Below are 19,923 nucleotides of genomic sequence, written 5' to 3' on the forward strand. Positions count from 1 at the left end.
TAGCACTCTCAGCTCACTCTAGAAAAGCGGATTTACCATGTTACCTCGGAATGTAGAAATACTCTTTACCAAAAAAAAAAAAAAAAAAAAAAATTTGCACAAGTCTAGATCTGTGCGTAACATTTTCTGTGAAAAAACTGATATTCATAAGCCGATATTCGCAGTTCGTTCTTATTATAAGATAGTCTTAATATCTTAAAATGCATCCTTCTGATTGGCTTACGACATTAGTCTTAAATATAAGAAATGATTATGGATATCGCCCATAGTCGATTCTTATTTCAAGACCATCTTAAGAAATGTTTTACGATGCGAACACGATTCTGCGATTGGTTTATGAGACGTCTTAAGAGATTGTACTTGAGTCGGTTTTAGATGAGAAGACTTGACTATATCTACAAAATATATATTTAAGAAATACTTAAGAGTGTATCCTGTTTTATACTTGCGCAGAAAGAGAGAGAGAGAGAGAGACTCACGCCGGGACGTTGTTGCGAGGCGCCACGAATTTCGCGAAATTTCTCTATAATATACAACACACTCGATGGGGTCGATTACTGCGGCTGTTCGTTGCAATTTCAGCTCCTGGAGAAAATTGAGCAATTATACGGTATTGCATGAGAACCAAGCATCCATAAAGGCGGTTCCGCCAATGGGTCCGCGGTGTTCGGTCGATGGGACACCCAGGGCCGATGTCGGCATAACCTTACTTTGCAAATGTGCGTACGTATTTGTGCGGCTTGTTATGCACTTGCGCATCCATATACGCGTACGTGGACAACGACTAGGTGCACCGTCATAAATCTGCCATGCCGTGGTAAATTAAATCATTATCTGGAAGCTACGAGCAAATTGCGCTGATGCAACTACTCGAAGGCTTTTATACTTTATACGTCCCTCGTTTCTCCACGCATTGTGCAGACTCCCCCCTCCCCACCCCTCCGTCTTCGCACATTCCTCCGTACGCCCTTTATATTCTGTTACCGTGATTTTACGCACGTTCGGGCGCAGGAAACTCCGCGAGTGTTTTCTCTTCTTGCGGCTCGAGCGGCGGTTTGCAGAGTTTAGCGTGTAGACTAATACACATAAATTTCAACCGAGGATGATGATAAAGAGGCTGCGGCGGCGGCAGCCTCGTTGCCCGACGAGAGATCGCGCGTTGTTTTGTGCCGAGCTTTGCGCCGGAAAATTTTCAACTTTCCGCGGTATAATCTTTGCTATATTTAGTTCGCCGTCTCCATTCCATCCAAGTATTTTAGAAGCGCTCATACAACAAACATACGAAACATACGTTTCGCTTAAAAAGCATCATCAAAGTAGAGGAATTGCAGAGATAAAGTAGAGGTTTAATTCAAGCTTTAAGGGAATTTTGAATTATTTTTTAATATTTAATATCCTCTAAATTAGGGAGTTACACGTTGATCTCTATCGTGCGATATATTCATCTGTATAATATCGCATTTCGTATTATATTGTACGTACATAGACGTATCGTAATTCCTCAATTTTCCTCGATATCGCACGCCAATAATGTAAATGGCACCACCGGAAAAGACATTTTTAAAAACACGCTTACCACGAGAGAGCTCTTGTCCAGTTGAATTCTCATTCCGATAGTTCTGGTTCACTTCGCCGCGACATTGACAAAAGAAGTGCATTTCAGATACGCGATAAATCACTCTTGAAAAATTGGCTCGTACACCACAGTCAAGCTATACGACCCGATTTCGTTCAAATTGTGCGAGTTGTTAGCCATGAGTTATCGCCCAGACTTATTAATTAATCGACATCGTTAACGGCTACCTGATTTTGATGCAATAAAGAAAATTTTGTCATTAAGAGGCGACCAGAATGCACTTTGCTTTTTCATATATTATCTTCAAGTGGCAATGTACGTATAAGCTGGCTGCAGCTTGTGGCAGATTTACTGTCACATAAGAAAGAAGGAAAGAGAGAAAGAAAGACAAGCGCGTATAATATGATTGATTTAGAATCACCATGGAGATCATAGTGAAAAGATTTAACGAGCGAAAGTACGTTTCGTTGCCGTACGATCTTAATGGCGATACGTCACGAATGTTCGCGGTTACTAACGAATATAAGATAACGCGAATCGTTCGCTTGATATATCAACTGTCGCTCACTCACGAATGTATGACGTTCTCTTTTAGAGACAGAAAAATTTCATCGAGCTGACTGAAACTTCATGTCCAGTCACCGACGTGAGCATAATCGAGCAGATTATACGATCCTGATTGTAACTTGCACGTCCAATAGTTAATTTAACTGGCAGAAATCCCGATTCGACCCTCATTCCTTGTGTAGCGAATGATTAGATGCATTGACTCGTTGACAGTACAGATTTTATCTCTCTCGTTATACTCTTCACTCGATTCGGAATTGCGAGAAATAGTGTATTAGTGCGCCGGGAGCAACAAGGAGTTTGATTTCTGTCTACAAATTGCAACTGACAATTCAATCGCGCCACGTTATGCCATTCCAGACTTTGTTTACTTCGTTCAGCTTTTAATGCGATTCGACGTCTTGTATCAGCGTGCAAATGATATCTTCGCGAGATTTATGACATAATCGACTTCTGTTTGCAAACAAGACGTTTAAAAGATCAGTAAGTAAGTAAGTTAAAGATGAACTTTATATCATTTGCTTCCTTCTTTTTTCTGCTATAAATAAAGTAAGTTATTATAATACAGGTTTTTTTTTTTATTATATTGTATAAGCTAATATAACAAAAAGGTTAATAAATTGTAATAAATTGATAAATTACTATATTAACTGTGTTACAAAAAGGAACAATTGTATTCGAACAATCCCTTTTAAACTTTAACGAATGCAAACGCGACGCGAATATCGACTCGTGTAAACGCGACCTATCGGAAAATCGAAAGTGTAACTCACCAAACCGTCGCAAGCGGACAGAGCGACGCGGGAATTCCGATGGCCCTTAATGAATCCTCGATAATGACATTTGCTACTATGACTTTTCGCTGGACTGCGGACGTGCAGATCCCGCTTCCGTCTTTCCACGACCATCGCGCGGCCGATGAAGTTGTCGACTGCCGTCAGCTCGAGGTGATACTCGTTACCGGCCACAGCCATTCGATAATGAACGACTGGTCCGTCTTTGTGATGATGATGCGTAACATTTTCCGAGATAAAATCTCCTCGGTGATTCACTTTCCGTGGTATTACGATCTCGTGATTGTGTAAATGCTCCTGTAGGGTGTACACCCCTGAAAGTATAAAAGAATTGATTGTACAAGAAAATCCGCAGTCTGTATCTGCTATGAGATTCCTTATTTTTCTTATGATATTTTTATTATAGTATCGTAAAACTTTGACACCTAAATTTTTTTTAATGCGGGTTGACACAGGGCAATGAAGTCTCTTTTTTTAAAAATATTTATAGCACTGTTACATACGCACGCACACACACACACACACACACACACACACACACACACACACACACATATATATATAATATTTCTAAAATGCTTAATTGCAATTTTGATATTTCAAAAATATTTTTTTAATTTAAGAAACTTCTAGATATAAAAAAACATATACATTCCATTATATATATTATGCGTGCTATTTTGAGAATTATCAAAATTTAGGTTAAAGTTACCCTATTTTATGGTAACTAAAGATTTGAGTAAGTAACGAATTAAATTATGCACTGATAGATAGAAAAGGAAATGCAAAGTACAGTTGTTTTTATTAAATTCTCTTAAACGTTATCTTTTAATTATGCGCGTGGTTTTCTGCTCGATTTTGTTGGATAATATATATACACACTATGTTTATTAAGTATAAAAAAAAGAGCATAAAAACCACCGCACAAGTTAAACTCTTGACTCATATATATAAATAGTGGTAAAATATATGATATGACAAATAACAACACACAGTGTCACGACAAATTTCTATCTGTGCAAAGGATGTACTTGAGATTCATCATTATATTTTTTTGCTGTAAAACAGGTAACGATTCTATTCTTACATATTCCGATTAGAAGATATTAATACACAAATTTATGAAATTAGAATCTGGAAATTCTCGTTCTACATTTTTCGTGATATGACAATTGGCGTTGTAACATTATTATACGAAGCATCTTCACATATGAAAGAACACGTTTATATAATTACAACATACGACGGTTAAACTTTAATGTTTTAATCAATGTAATGACAATTAAATATCACAAACTATAACTTGTGCGGTGGTTTTTATGCTCTTTTTTTTTATACGTTTTAAATATATAACCACGTTCGTTTTAATTATGTATTTATTAAGTGTTTATCGCTCTAGATTTCGCTCAAGTAATAAAGCATAATGTTTATTATATTACGCTCAAGTGGGCAGAGACTCATAAAAGCTCGCTCGCGCGTAAGTATGAGGTGATGAAACCCAGAGAAGGCTGTGAAATAAAGAAACGACCGAGTCCTCGCGAAACATGCGCGACAGTTACGCACCATAAATTCGCTGCAATAATTTGCGATTGATTTAGCGTGCGCTGCAGCTTAGAAAGGTGCCGGTTACTACGTTCGATTAACGCCCTCGTTAAGCGTCGCCATTGCCAACGAGATAGATGAATACGAGTACCGGTCGGATTTCTTCGATACGCTTAATCTCTCATTGTGACGGTTCCGAGAGAACGTTTCGGAGAACAAATCCTCGGATATATAGAGGTAAGATCGCGTCCCTTGCCGATATCTCACAATGACGGTTCTAAATCTTTTGCGTAAATTACGAGACACTCGAGAATGAATCACTGATATCGGAGAGAATTTACCATTATAAAGTGACAATGGTCAATTATCGTTGTATTTTTTCCTGTCTTGTGAATGTTTTCATTTTATCATATTAAGTTTATTTTTATGTGTATTTACTTAATTTATATATATATATATATATATATATATATATATATATTTATTTATTTGGTTTTATTTTTGCTGCTTTTAGTCATTCCTTTCTGTACATGTTTTGCTAATTTTTGCAAGCCATTTTTAAGGGTCTTTGGCAAATTTTACTATAATTAGATATATTTTGGAATTAAATCTTCTTCACTTTATTTATGCCGTTTGGAATTTCATGTGTCATTTAAGTTGAAAGTTGATTACTGATTTTACCGAAATATTAGGTTGGTTTTTTTTTACTACTGCACTGTACTGCACTTGAATTTTCCTTCTCGTTTTTGTTAAATCAAACATATACCTATTTTACTAATTGTAAGTACAAAGAATGTACAGTTCAGCTATAAAAACAGATCTGTTAAATTAATCTTCTTAAAGAAGCTTATTGTTGTAAATCGAATATATCCGCTCGCTGTAAATGTTTTGGAATAAAGTTTCGATTTTTTTGCCTTTTATTTCCGAGAAACTTTACGATGTTAAGTTGCGACAAATTGTAACACTGATCACAGCTTATCGATTCTATTCTTGACTATTGTTATTGATGATCTAACGCTTAATGGAATAATTGTAGTTAACCGTATGTCTATATGGTGAATAGAAAGAAAAGCACGTAGTCGAGAATGCAAACGCGGTTCAACTGCCGCAATATGTCTTCATATAAAAGCCGTCTCTGACAGCGTCGTTATGGTCCCGTCTGCATGTCAATGACGGGCATTGACTATACGGAAAATGCCTGTGGCTGCTTGCTTTTGTATTTTCTCCTGCTAGAAATCAATTTACACTAGTTGAAATCGATTTTTAAAAATTGGAGATGTAATGTCTGGATGGAATAATATAATTTATTTCGTAATTGATGATATCAATTACGAAGGTATTACACATATACATTTATACGTACGTATGAGAAATAAAAAAATAGATAACCATGTATCCAAAATGTAAATTTGTCCGATCAAGTAAATATTGAATAAATGAATTAATTATAAGTAAAATGCCTGTAAAAGCATCCGCGGTTATTAATGCGTAAATAATTTATTTATACAGGTTATAAAACAAAATGTATAAGCATAACATGGTAAGCGTAAGATCGTCTAGACCAATGAGCATGTTATGTAAATTAATACCAACTTGATGCTGGCTGCTCATTGGTCCAGGTGGTCTTACGCTATGCTGTGCTATGCATTCTGTGTGCTTTAGGCTGTGAGCTGTGGGCTCTAAAGCGATAAGATATAATTCGCAAACGGTTGTATTTACCAATAAAATTAACTGCGTTAAACGTTTTAACTTTGGATTTATCTGGAATCTGCAAAAGTCAAGTACAAAATTGCTCAGTTTCTCATGTAGGCATATTACTTAGATTGTTTAATTTATTGGAGTCACAAAATTACATATTTTTATTTTTACTGAATAAATAAAAATCCAACAAATTACAAGTTGTTTCTCGATGCCAGATATATGATTAACTTATTAAATGTAATGAAGGGACTTTATCTTGGATGATTGCAAACATTTCCATGCGTCTTACATAATCGTGTGAAACCTCAAGCAATATGGCTAAAACGTAGGTGTATATCATTGGCGTGCACTGCTGTCGGCAGTCTGCGCCTAATAGTTTCTGCGGTTAATGGTTTTCTCGTGATCGCTCTAGAACCTCCGTCGTGCTGTTGATATTCCACGCGAACGCAATGCAATCTGTACGCGCGAGCTCCGGCAAAACGCAATGGATGATTCCCCACCTCATAGTGGCGATAGCTGTAATTTATACCGTTTATCGACTAATTTCATCTCTATAATATTAAATAGTAATCGGCCTTGGTTAGATCTTCCTCGATGCAATGCCATCCATTTGATATCCCAGCCGCGGGAGAGCATTGTTCATATAATCTGGCTTATATTACTGCCAACATCCGAAATATCTCTGAAATTCCGACGTTTATTTAAGCAATAGATGTGATACATTCGCGCCTCGATCGACTTTTAATACTTTTAATACTTGTCTCGCGATGTATTATGTATACATATAATAATACATATATATAATCGTCTATGCGAGTGAACACGAAAAAAACAGTTTTGCTAAAGTATTTAAAAATTTAGCTAGATACAGATCTGAAAATAATTTTGTTTGGATCAAAATATTAGGTGTTGGAATTAATTCGTAGCGTTTTTTAATGAAAGAATGTTATTTATTTCACATGAGCATTAAAAAATACATTAATGAAAGTACTTCCCATCACTTGTAAAACGCTACGAATTAATTCCAACACCTAATAATTAGATAGAATGCTTAAACTAATGACTAGAATGTTAAAACTTTTTGCCACCCATGTTTAAGCGTTCTACATAATTATTTTGATGGTCCAACAAAATTACTTTTCAAATCGGTACGTAACTAAATTTATTGATGCTTCAATAAAACTGTTCTTTCTCCGAAAAACATTCATGTTACGATGAAAAGACATTTCATTGCATTACGATATATATTATATATGACACAATTATGCATAAAGTCATTAATATACTTCATTTTGGAAAAGTAGACCATTACCGGTTATCTCATTAAAATACATGGCTACTAATTACGTCTTATAATTATGAATATCCAAGTTTATCTCGTTGCATCGCGAAGTATCTTTCACGCTAATTCAAGATACCGAACACGAGACTCCGAGTCGCCTTGAGACGAGACACTGGGATCGATCTGTCCGCTTTCCATGCCTCGATCGCTAAGAGGTGGTTAGATAGGTGGTAGATAAACAGGATGACAGAAAGAGACAGAGATGGAGGAGGGAAGGAGAGAAAGAGAGAGAGGAGAGAGACAGGTGCTGTCTAGTACAGGTAGTTGAACGGTGTAATCATCATTATCCTATTATCATTAAAGCTGGAAAAATGGCGGGGCGACCAATAGGCGCACACCTCCAGCGAGCCGGGGTTAACTACAGGTGGGGACCGTCGGATGGAGATACTCGGACCTCCCATACAGGCTGTACCTACTGTAAATGTCTCTACAGGCACAATCGCGGCCGTTTATACGTCGTCGTATATACGCACTGTGCCACTACCACGGCTCGTCTAATTGCATATAATTGATGATGCGCGCTGTCCAGGGTTAACATAATTATAAGCGACTTATGCAGCGAGTTATTAATTGGCCGCTCTTACCTGCCGACAATTAACCTCCCGGCGGTCGCGTCTGTACAGAATGGAGTAATACGAGAAAGAAGTGTACTTAACTGTTGGATCATAGATAATAATTTATATCTCATTTAATAAAGTAACAAATATTCTCGAAATGTATTTACGTGTGCGTCTTCCAATACGCTTTCGTGAAGAAAAAATATTTATTTGATATATAAAATACCAGCGTTTTTAACGTAGGATACCGCGAGAACTTTGAGATTGTGGAAAAAAAAATGGATGAATTATCGGATGATTAACCGATGTGCTATTTTTACAATTTTTTCGATTTCGGGGAAGAAACCGTTTCGGCGTGTAAGAATTCTTGACAGATTTAGAGGTAGTCGAAAGATCGGTCCTCTCATAGAGAATTTATGGGTACCCGCGCGTATGGAAATCCCGTATTGCAGATCGACGCGATAATTCAGGAGCCGATCCGTAAGGCCGATACGCAAGGCATTTCGTACGTCTGATATAACGTAATTTATCGTCGCACTGCTGTCCGCCTACCGTCGTCCGTCGATCGCGCCGTGTTCTATACTTCGTCAGTGTCGTCGGCTTATTTCACGTGCACGCAAGGACTGACGTTGCTACGATCTAATCGATAAAACATTCGTCTTCCGCCGGTCTCTCCGCGGTTGCGATCAATAAGGAAGTATGATCGACGCACGCGCGTTTCGTCCCCGCAATCCAAAATTTGGGCTCGCCAAAGTGGAGGACGCAAGTAATTCAAGCATTCCCTTATCTGTGAGCGGCGAGGTAATTATATCGTACACTTGGGAGGAACTGTTTTCAAATTCTACCTATGTAACGGTCACACGAGTATTGTATCATTTGCAGAGGAGATTTATCGTTGCGCCTCTTCGTTTTCCCACACAGGAAGGGCGAGGGATACGAGTATAGGACCGATTTCGATTCCACGATTTCGATCTCACGGTTCTCCACCGAGTTGTCACGGGCGAATGGTGGAGGCGCAGCGGGCAAAGTTATTAGGCGTCGGAATGATTCTTTATCGATACCTGGGTATTACGGTAGAAACCAGTTCCTCTGCAGATGACTCACTCCCAGGCCCATCTCGATTCTCGCGCCCAGGTCATCGGCGGTTCCGCAAGAATGGGTCCTCCTCTCCTTTGCCTCCCTCGTCTCCGCCACCATTAGCATATACTTATCGAATTCATTAAAGTCGTCACGATATACCTACCCGCGGAAATATAATCAAACTACGCAGCGAGACGCGAGATGTAGTTTTTTTTCAAGAGGATGAGTTTCTCGTAATCGTCGCCTATCTGAATCATCGTCGCCGGCTTCTATTAGCTTTATCATTGTAAACACTGGTTTTACGACGCCGAAACTTAATATCGTTTTCGATTCACGGTGACCTTTATCTAAAATTCGATGTAAGTGGCGGCTAAGTAAATTTACTTGTACGCCGAGAATAGATTGTCTTGCGTGAAAGATACGATTCTTGAGCAGCTTATAACTTGGGCTTATACGATCTATCCATGTCAGCTAAAAGTTTCAGTTATCTTTTTCGCGAAATATAGAGAATTTTGGCTTACTATTAGCTTTCAAATTTTAGATATTCCCAACATTAAAATAACTTAAATCTCTACAAACGACATAAATTTGCTCATTAAGGAGCTATTAAAGAACCTTCTACCATTTTACGATAGTTAATTCATTCTTAGCTCGTAACTTAGCTTAAGTAACTTGATGCTTGTTTCTTCTAGAATTACTGAAAAATAATACACAGGTCGGGACTAAACATATACAGTATGTTAATGAGATGATAGGTGAAAAAAGCTTCTAAATATATAAACTGTTCTGGTTGTCAAGGGCGAATCATTCTGAATGAAAGCTTATAAACTGTTCACAAATTCTTCTTTCTGAAAGAATGCAAATTTCCATTACCGAAATAATGATTCTTTCGAATATTCTTACAGGAAATAGTAAATGCAATCTTTGAACATTTTTTAATAAAGCATTTTGAAACGTAAGTTTATATAAGCTTTCTCCATCTACTCGATTTTATTAGTACATTGTACAAGTTTAATCCCGACATTTATGGCCATCCTGTACATATGTATATAGTTTAGTATACATATACGCTTGTTAGAGGAAAGTTTTTAATATTTGTAATTGCATGGTAAAGTAATTACCGTTAAAAGCTCCATTTTTATACATAGTTATTACTGTTAATAATAATTATATTTATATAGGTAAAAGCTCGTATAGTCTAGCTTTTCTAGATGCGTTGCTTGTCTAGAAAACATTTGGCGGAACATGAAACCCCACGACGGGAATTTTAGATTCGGAAGATACGATGTGAATGTACGAACTTCTGCCAACTGCTGCGACATCGCTTCGTAGAAATCGAGGCACGCAATTAGACACGTTCATAGATCTGCAAAGTTTAATGTTCAACGAAATCTCAGTTCGCTCGCCGGCGAATTATTCGAGGAGTTTGCGATACAGGCGTCTCACGCACGGCCAATCGAGATCGCACGCGGACAATGGTGTATTCTCGAAAATCCGTGATGTATGTGTGCGTGTGCGTGTGCGCGTGTGTGTGTGTGTGTGTGTAGCACATTGCTGTCCGATTTCATACAAACGTTGCACTGTGCGCTTCGAAACTCGCCGCGCGCTTCGTATCGAGCCACAACAGCTGGTCTCGCTTTTACAGAGAACGAGATAGCTTTGATTAAACAAACCGCGCCCCAAGGATTCCGCGGATGCGGTTAATGCGGCACTTGTGGTTTATCCTCGCGATCAAATGAGATCAATCGTTAAGGAATTGCTGAATACCTGAATCGGCTGACAAATCGTTTGAATATTTTCTCGCTCGATTTTCGTGGAAATCCGATGAATGGAAGAGAAGAATCTTTAAAATTGAAATTACGAACCGAAATTTTACTCACAAATGATTAATAATCATATAGCATTTCGAATGACGCTTCGATGGCAACGAATGTGCCGTGAATGTTGTGTATTCTAATATCACCGCGATTAATTACTACACGGGGGGGGGGGTGGGTAAAAAAAAAAATATTTATCGAGTCGATATGTAGCTTATCGAGAAACAATTGTAACGAATAGCCGATAAAATGAAATAACGAGCAGTAGGTATGCGTTCGTGCCGCGCGTACCGAGTGTATCTTTGTAATAAATACACGCCCCATACTAATTCGTGCAAAGTGCATAAAAGCGGCCGCGGCTATACCGATCGTTACCATCGTAACGCGAGGTCGTTAGACTCAATATCCTCAGCACACTTGCTTGTGGCGTAATCATTCGAAAAATGGCCACCGTCGTTTGAGCGATGACCTCCCTCGTCGCATTCGTGACGACGCGGCGTTTAATTTCACTGATTGCCACGTGATGAAACACTCGCTCGCACGTGTGTACACGCGAGACGTATTACATATCGCGCGATGCGTATTCATCGCGTGGACTGGCTCGGGATGGAATGGAGTTGAGCCGAGCGGAGACGGCGATTAATCATCAACGGTACAACTTAATTATTGCCCGTGCCCTCCTGATTAATCCGGCCGCGCGAGTTACGCTCGCACGCGCAGTTTATTCGCGTCGCAGCGCGCGAACCCTCGGACAGACATGTCAATGAATCCGCCCTAATCACGTCGACTCTTAATTAATCGAATTTCATTTTTACGGATCGGTAGACTCTCGCGAATACCGGACTCAAGTAGCCCGTATTATGGCTACCTATGTGTATACCTATCGTCAATCGGATTATTTCTCAATGTCACCGTCGTCACTGAACCGATTCTCGCGTGGGTGGATATAGATTAAGCGCGGCTTGATAATCTCAATGAGCGATCTTTCGTTAATTAGCTGCGTGTACGACGAGTTTACCAGATGATACTTATCCTACATTTGAAGTGGGTAGAAACGTGCTTCAATGAATTGTCATTTACATATTAAATAATGCTAATAATTGTATCATTGGATTTGATCGAAGATAATAATTACGATTTAATTTGATGCAATTTAAAGTGAGAATGGCTGCGTTCGGCAGAGAAAGCAGCTTTGCAACTTTCGTCCAAAGCAAAAATTCTTTAATGTCACTGCTTTATACATTTATAGATTCAGTGAGGAACTGATGGTAAGCTCAATTATATTATAATATATTTAAGTATTTTACAATTATCAAGTTGCTTTCTCTGCTGAACTCAGTCAGCAGAGAAGTTAACAAAATTACATTTTTTAAGAGTTAAACTTTGCAACCATCATTTTAACTTTTTCTTAACTTGGTGCGTTCTTTAGGAATGATACGAATATCCTTAAGCAATTGGCTGGCAAGGTTAGTAAAGACTAATGTCCTTTTTTAAAAATAAAACATTGTGTTTTTTCTTAAATATGCTTTTAATGCTTCAAATATGCTTTGAACAGTACTAAGAAAAGAAAAAGTAAAACATATTAAAAGCACGAATTAAGCAAATTCTTTAAGACATGTTTTTTATCAACCCTGCTGGCTGGCAATATTGCATTTGCCGGTGAATTCAAAGTTTTCGCAACAACGCATGATTTACGAGTTGTAATTCTGATTATCTTAATAGTTGGAGACTTTGCCGAAAGAAGATTGGTTTCCACAGATGCCGAGGCCAGCACCTTGCGAGTACTCCACGAAGATTGGTTCCCAGATATTTCCTCGTGATATAGTAGTACGAAGCTGCGAAGAGAAGCTCTCCTGACAATCTCCTCCCGCATCCGCTCGCGTCGCCGCCACAGGCGGCCGCTATTATTTCGCCACTTAACAGAAGTGGCGCGTACGTTGTACGAGAAGAGTAACTGATTCGCACCTGCGGGGGCAGACGGAGGAGGGGGGGGGGAGGGAGAGACGAAGATGCTGTCGAGAGCGTGGGTCGTGTAGCCGATCAGTAATAACGAATAAAGCCCACGCGAATCGCCGAGTCGCGGAGCATATTGCAGGAGTGATCCTTTTCGAGAGAGACACCCGAGTTTCTCACCCACGGATATTTCGCGGACGTTCCTCCGCGAATATTCCTTCGTGACGGCGCTATTTTGACTCTCGGTGCGGCCAACCGTTTATTCGCGCATATGCGAATAAATACGAATGCAGATGCGTCCGTAATTCGTTCCTACTGCGATATAATATACAAAGTTTACATCGAAGCGGAAGAGACGCTTCGTCTTTGAAGAGCTCGTAGAGAGTTTATCGTTTCTACCGTGCGAGATATCGTAACTTGGTGACCCTAGGGAAATCGGTGAAGTCCCGTTATTGCACTGTCCCAGTCGGAAGACACAGTGGCAGGTAGTTTACACGTTCGATAAGTGACGGCGACGTCGAGTCAGACGACGCGGGGAAATTTCTCACGTGCCAATGGCACCTCTCGAGTTTGCTCGCCGACGACGATGTGTCCTTTTCCTACACCCCTCAGGGAATAGACTGTACGGCGCGGCGCCCGATTCCGCTCAGCACCGGTGCGAACTTCGACGTCGTCTTTCGCCTTCACGATATGCGAGGAGATGAATTAACAGTCACGCTCGCAATTTTAGCGTATAGCGGATTTAATTTAAGACTTTAGACAGTTTTCGTACGTGACGTGAATGAAATTTCGCCGGAAGCGATGTTGACTGAGCTCAGTGTTCGTTCTCTCTCTCTCTCTCTCTCTTTGAAGCCTTTTCGTTTCTATTTATGAGATCATCAAGTAACGATACCTACCACGCCCCGCGCAGAGTAAATCGATGCTTCCCGGCGGCCTTTAATCGGCGTATAAAATTTTATTCCTTCGTAAACTAGATCTTCGTTATCGTCCTGTCGCTCGTGGCTCGTGAAGTTAGATAAAAGGCAACAAATACGGCAGATTACGGAAAATATCCGGATTCTTACGATGCACCATGCACTCTGTATCAACGGTGCCGTGCGGCGGTTTCTTGAGAGAAATATCTCCAGAGTTCTTGTTCCGCAGAAATGGTTACTGAGATAAGGCGGCACGTTCGTGTAACATGCGGCCAACGGTGAATAAGCGTACTCAGGTAAATGGTTGGTTATGTTTGCAATTTATTATCTCGCGGAGAGATAGATGTCCCTAACGCATCTGGGCACAATATCGCGTTAAATCGCAAGCAGCGAGTCGTCGCTGTACCTGTCACAATGGCCAGCTAGGAGGCAACGTTTGCGTTACGTATTGTCCATTGAATCTTTTTCTTTCTTGTCATACATACACGATCCTTATGATTTATATCGCAAACATTTAGCGGAGTCAAAGAGGTGCACGCGTGGGATATTACGCAAGGAATTCGACACGGCTGACCTTTTTCGTATATTTACAATGGAATATGGTAGTAAAGGAACTGCTAAGGAAAAAAAAGCTAGTCGCGAAATTACGGTTAAAAAACCTAATTGTTATGCTGACCTTTAAATTTTAATGTTAATGAAGCATAATGATTTTATTTTTATTTTTATACATCGATTAAAAAAAAAAAAGAAATTTCAAGTTTGTAAGAAGCCCCAAGTTTATCTGCGAACTAAAAACATCATTATCATAAACGTGATAAAAGAAACGATATTTTCGTATATTTTTTCGCATCTCCATCTTTCCTTCTTCGTATATCGGATATCTTTTTTATTTAAAATTTATTTCATCGCGCGCGTGTATTATTATACTTCTTCTTCGACGCAAATTATGCAAATCTATGATCGGCTATTAAAGATATACAAGACGGCCGAATATTCAGATATCGAACAACGCTACAATACTTGTACGTCGAAGATAAATCAGAAATCGCCGTCATCGATGTGCCTACGCGCCGCGACGCGACGCGACGCGACGCGACGCGACGCGACGCGGCGTGGACTTACTTAGTACCTAACGTTTTTGGATTTTGCACATTTCCCGATGCCTACGCGGTTCGCCTTTCATTTCTCACGGTTGCGGCACCGATGTCCGGCCCAGAATCAAAAGCCGAAGAGAGGACAAGGAAAAAAGAAATCTCGCGCGGGAGAGTCCATTGACAGCGATTTACCCACGCGATCGCCCTCGCGCGCGTGTCTCTCTCTCTGTGCAGGTGCGTGCAGATGCGACGCCGTTTGCATTCGTGTATATCCGTGCCATGGATATACGCGAGACGCCCACACTGCTTGCTTGGCCTGGCCGCTTGGCGCGTATTTATGCGGGGAACGAACGAGTGATTTTTCAGCGTGTTCGAGCCATGAATGGGCGCCTCGTCGTGTTGGTTTTACAGACACGAGTACTCGCGAACTCCCCTGAGTTCAGACATTCCTCTCCTTTCCGTCATTGATTTTGCGAACGCTTGGCGCCATCGCCAAGATCCGTAATTGCCGCCGGAAGATAAAAAGGGTACGAAGATTCTTGATGGCCATGTGAATACGTTTCGGGAATATGTTATTTCTGCTTGGCCTTCTAAGGTCTGCTTTTTCATCTTTTGGTAGTTTAAATTTAGTTTGACTTTAACTTGATGATAATATAAATATTTTATAAATATTTATAATATATGATGAGAAATTGTTATATGAGAACGCCAATAATCGGTCAAAATTAAGTGTTATGAATACAATATATATTCTTAATTTTAAATTTAATTATCTCGGATGTGATTGTGCGTTGAAACGTTCGGACATTAATCACAATTGATCTGAGACGCTAATAATATAAATATGATATCATAAATATTTTATTTTTCTAGCTACGATCATTAAACTGTATTTCTTTAATTGTATGGGTTACCCTAATAGTTACTCATTACACAATCATCAATTTAGTGATTGAAAGTACCTAACTAGAAAAATACAATGTTTACATTATTATCCGTGCCAAAGATTTCTACTTTCACATATTTATTTGTTTTGTTACTCGATATACTGTAAAAAAAGTAATGTGTTTTATTCTTGTTCTCACGTTTTAAACACTTAAAGATTTAGTTTTAGTTTCAAACTTTTTCAATAGACAAAAGACTATGCGTTTTAAATCCAAACACGTAGTTTTGTTTGTTGAAAAAGTTTAAAGCTAAAATACCTTTAAGTGTTTAAAAAATGGGGACGAGAATAAAACATTTTAATATATTAAAGTTAAACACTCCTTTTTTCAGTGTAATCTATTCTATTAGAACAAAATTGTTTCATTGCGTTCGGAGTGCTCGCTGTCAACATTATTGTCATTTTAATTTACTTTATCGTTCAGACAAGAATAGAATAATGCAATAGCGCTAATAGCATTCTCTTCGAGTCTACGGCTCTCATCATGATATACTACAATTTCTGATAGATTTGTGTCTTGTTCGTCCTGTATAAAAAATGTTGACTGGGATTTGTAACGCGCATAGCTGATATTTAAATTGGGTTATCCGGACAATTATACATATTTCAATCGGTTCGTCTAAACGATTTTGCGATGCCATTCAATCCCAGAGAAACCAATTTCAAACCGGTAGCCCATACTGGTCTAAATTGTGGATAGGAGCGATGTTTTCAATCGAAAAATTGATTACACCGGCGACCGCGACTTGACGTATACAAGCAAAGACAGAAGCGGCAAAAGACATACGTCACATTTTTGTGAGTGATCTTTCTAGGGTTGGCAAACACACTCGGGTTACTTTGAGAGCTCTCAGGTTGATTACGGGGACGACTCTACAACTCGTCGTGAAACGCTTTCTCGCTTTATTGCGGCAACGTATGTCCGTTGAGTTGCCACGATTCGATAAATTTATCCCTCGTCGATTCCGGGACTCTTCGCTTCAGTGAAAACGATTACGAGCGAGAGATAATATTTTCTTTTGCACCGGTACGGCCGTTAATTCTCAAATTGAGAGAGAAAGATTAAGAAAAAGAACGGAAGAAAGGCAATGGCATCGGCGCGATGGGGCGCAAACCGCATTAATGTCTCGTCATTACGTTACCTCGGGCGAGTTAATAATTCCGCAATCACCAAAGAGAGACGCCGGTGGTTATCGCGAGCCGGACAAATTACCTGTGTCATTTATCCAGGCCCAGAGGTTTTCGGGCCACGGCATTCGGTAAACAGGTCCCCCGCGCGCGACATGTAATTTTCCCAGATCATAATAACTACCCCCTAACGAGAGGATAATTTCGAAATGGCTCGTCCGTCACGTCTCCCTTTCTCTCAGTTGCCATAATTTGACGTCTCGCGCGCATTGTTTTCCTCTCGCCCACGGAACGAATAAATAAATATTTACCAGCGACCAGACTCATTAGGAGACGCTACCGATGACGGAGATCTACATTGAAAAGGAGATGTACGTCCCATGGAGATCTGCATCTCGGTTGTGAATTTTCAATGCGACGCCAACCTCATCGAGTACGAGACCGTTTCTTTTCATTGTCTTCCGAAGCTTACGGACGTTTTTATATTTTATTGCTTCGTCCATGAAATCTATCTTCTTTCATTTCACCGCTCGTCGTTTGTGAAATTCGTCTTTGTGCCTTGGAAGATTTCTGACTCCGACGAAGCACTAGCTATTAACGAAGTATCTCGATGAAAAGGTTTTTTTCTCCGTCGGTCGAACGTAGGTGGAAGCTGAAGGAGTCAGGAGAAACGCATCCATCACTCCGACTTGTCGCATCTCTGGATGTACGGTTGACAAATGATTTGACATAAGCGTACAATAGCGTAAATGGCGTTTGAGATGTTTCTGACGAAGACCATGAATTTCTAGCTGCATGATTTAAAGTTCAAGTACATTTGATCTCTGACTTTGTCAGACACGAGAAGACATGTTTTTTTGCGCTTATCATTGTCATTGTCGTAAACAAATGTATTCATTCCCGCGGATCTTTGCATAAAAAATCTGAGAACTCATCGACGATAATAATACTGATTTCTTTATGTGCTTAGCAGCAGTTTCGAATAGTCGGAATTGCCCCGAGGACAGACTTCGCGAGCATCAGCGCTGCAGCTTCGCGGAATCAGCATTTCCCGCGTGGTACGGCACGTCAAAAGCAGCGCTAAAAGTTATGTCGATTGGCCGCACGCCAACCGACGGTTTCGCGCTGGCCGATATCCCCCGATAAGATCAGCGAAATTGCGCGGCGACGTCGAAACCGGGTACAATATTCATGCTGTACTGTGGGATGACTGCACTACCGGATGACAATCAATTACGATCCCGAGTAATAGTCATCCCGAGCCACTACCGCGCAACCAGCGCAACATACTCGAAATATTTATCGACGTAATTAAAATCGGCAATGAGTATTTAACAGTCACTAAAGTGTTCTGGCGTATAAATAAGTCGCAAATTAACATTTTACGACACATTCCATCGATTATTTATGCTCATGTTGCACTATCTATTGGAGATTGGGCATTGCGAATTAAAGATTAGAATTTGACCAATTAGATAATTTTAATTTTAATCTATTTTGTTTTAATTGGTTGAATTCTAATCCTCAATTTGCAATCGTCAGCCTCTAATGCGTAATGTAATATTAGGCTTTAGGAATGTGTGATCACCGAATTGATTCGTTAAAAATTGTGTTTTCTTTTTTTAAATAAAAAGTTAATTTTGAAATAGCTGTCTTTGAAAAAAAAAAAGAAATTCCTCATAAAGAGATCGATTTAATCCCTTTAGACCTTGTGTACAATAAATTTGAAAACATTTCCGTTGAAATTATTTAATCGACATCATCTGAGATCAGATGTACGGAATAATGCTAAAAAAATAATCAATATTTTGAAAAAAATTATTTTGTATAAATTACTTGTTAAAGTGTGCATTAAAAGTAATATATAAAATAATTATATACAATAATATTGTATATCAAATAATTTATAAAATTAAAATAATGAGAATAGAGCTACAAGCCAAGCAGTCTTGATGCTATATTATTAAAAAACGAATAGTTTATTAAAACATACATTTTTTCGATCTCAATCGGATTATTCTCAACGTTAAAACGATAATGCAATTTAAGTTTCAAACAGAAATAACTAATCATCTCTAAATGATAAAAATATATAACGTTATTATACGAACAAAAAATTATAAAAACTTAACTAAATCCATCGCTTTAATTGTGAAATACGCTCCAGATACTGTAAGACAATCGTTGACGACTACAAAGACGATTTAATAATGTATCTGAAGCGTATTTCACAATCAAAGCGATGGATTTAATCAATATGTTTTTATAATTTTTTGTTCGTATAATTACGTTATATGTTTTTATAATTTAGAGAATGATTTATTAGAATATATAATTTATTAGAATGATTAATGAATTTCGTTTGAAATTTAAATTGCGTTATTTAACATTGAGAATGACCCGATTGGAGTTAAAACGTATGTTTTAATAAACTATTTGTTTTTTAATAATATAGCATCAAGATCTTGCTTGACTCGTAACCCCATTCTCATTATTTTAATTTTATCAAAGTGTCTTTGAACTAAATGAAAAATAATTTTTTAACGCGATTCCAATAAAATCAGGTAAGAGTTAAAATAGCCCCTTTTAGTCATAAAAATTATTTTTTCAAAATAAATCGATTAAAAATTCGTTATTATCATTTCGAAAGATCGATCTTTTGGAGATCGGATCCTTACAAGAATTGCAGATGCGAAATTCCTCTGGGTGAGGAATTTCGCATCTGCAATTCTTTCTGCGATTCCTTTTGCTTCCTTTGCCGCTTGCAAAATCCAACGTCGCTGCGCCGCGCCTGTATTGTACGACTCGTTCCTATTCGTGCTCTTAATAGGAGCGCGTCCCGCAAAGGTAAGGCTTCTCCTCGAGAACTCGCCACGGCCAGTTTTCATGCGAGTCGAAGAAACTCGAGAAAGTGG

At 38.9% G+C, this 19,923-nt stretch overlaps 1 protein-coding gene across 4 annotated transcripts in view; it reads right to left on the reverse strand.

Moving 5' to 3' along the window:
* The window catches only part of LOC105149050 (A disintegrin and metalloproteinase with thrombospondin motifs 7), a 53,963-nt gene that overhangs the window by 23,941 nt on the left and 10,099 nt on the right, over positions 1-19,923 (reverse strand). For all 4 annotated transcript variants that reach the window (XM_087415895.1, XM_011061186.2, XM_087415894.1 and 1 more), the window contains one exon: positions 2,917-3,251. In XM_087415895.1, coding sequence (XP_087272021.1) covers positions 2,917-3,251 — 335 coding nt within the window. The remainder of the gene's footprint in view (positions 1-2,916; positions 3,252-19,923) is intronic.

This window comes from Acromyrmex echinatior, chromosome 19 (genome assembly GCF_024713525.1).
Source record: "Acromyrmex echinatior isolate Ae372 chromosome 19, ASM2471352v2, whole genome shotgun sequence".
Classification (NCBI taxonomy): domain Eukaryota; kingdom Metazoa; phylum Arthropoda; class Insecta; order Hymenoptera; family Formicidae; genus Acromyrmex; species Acromyrmex echinatior.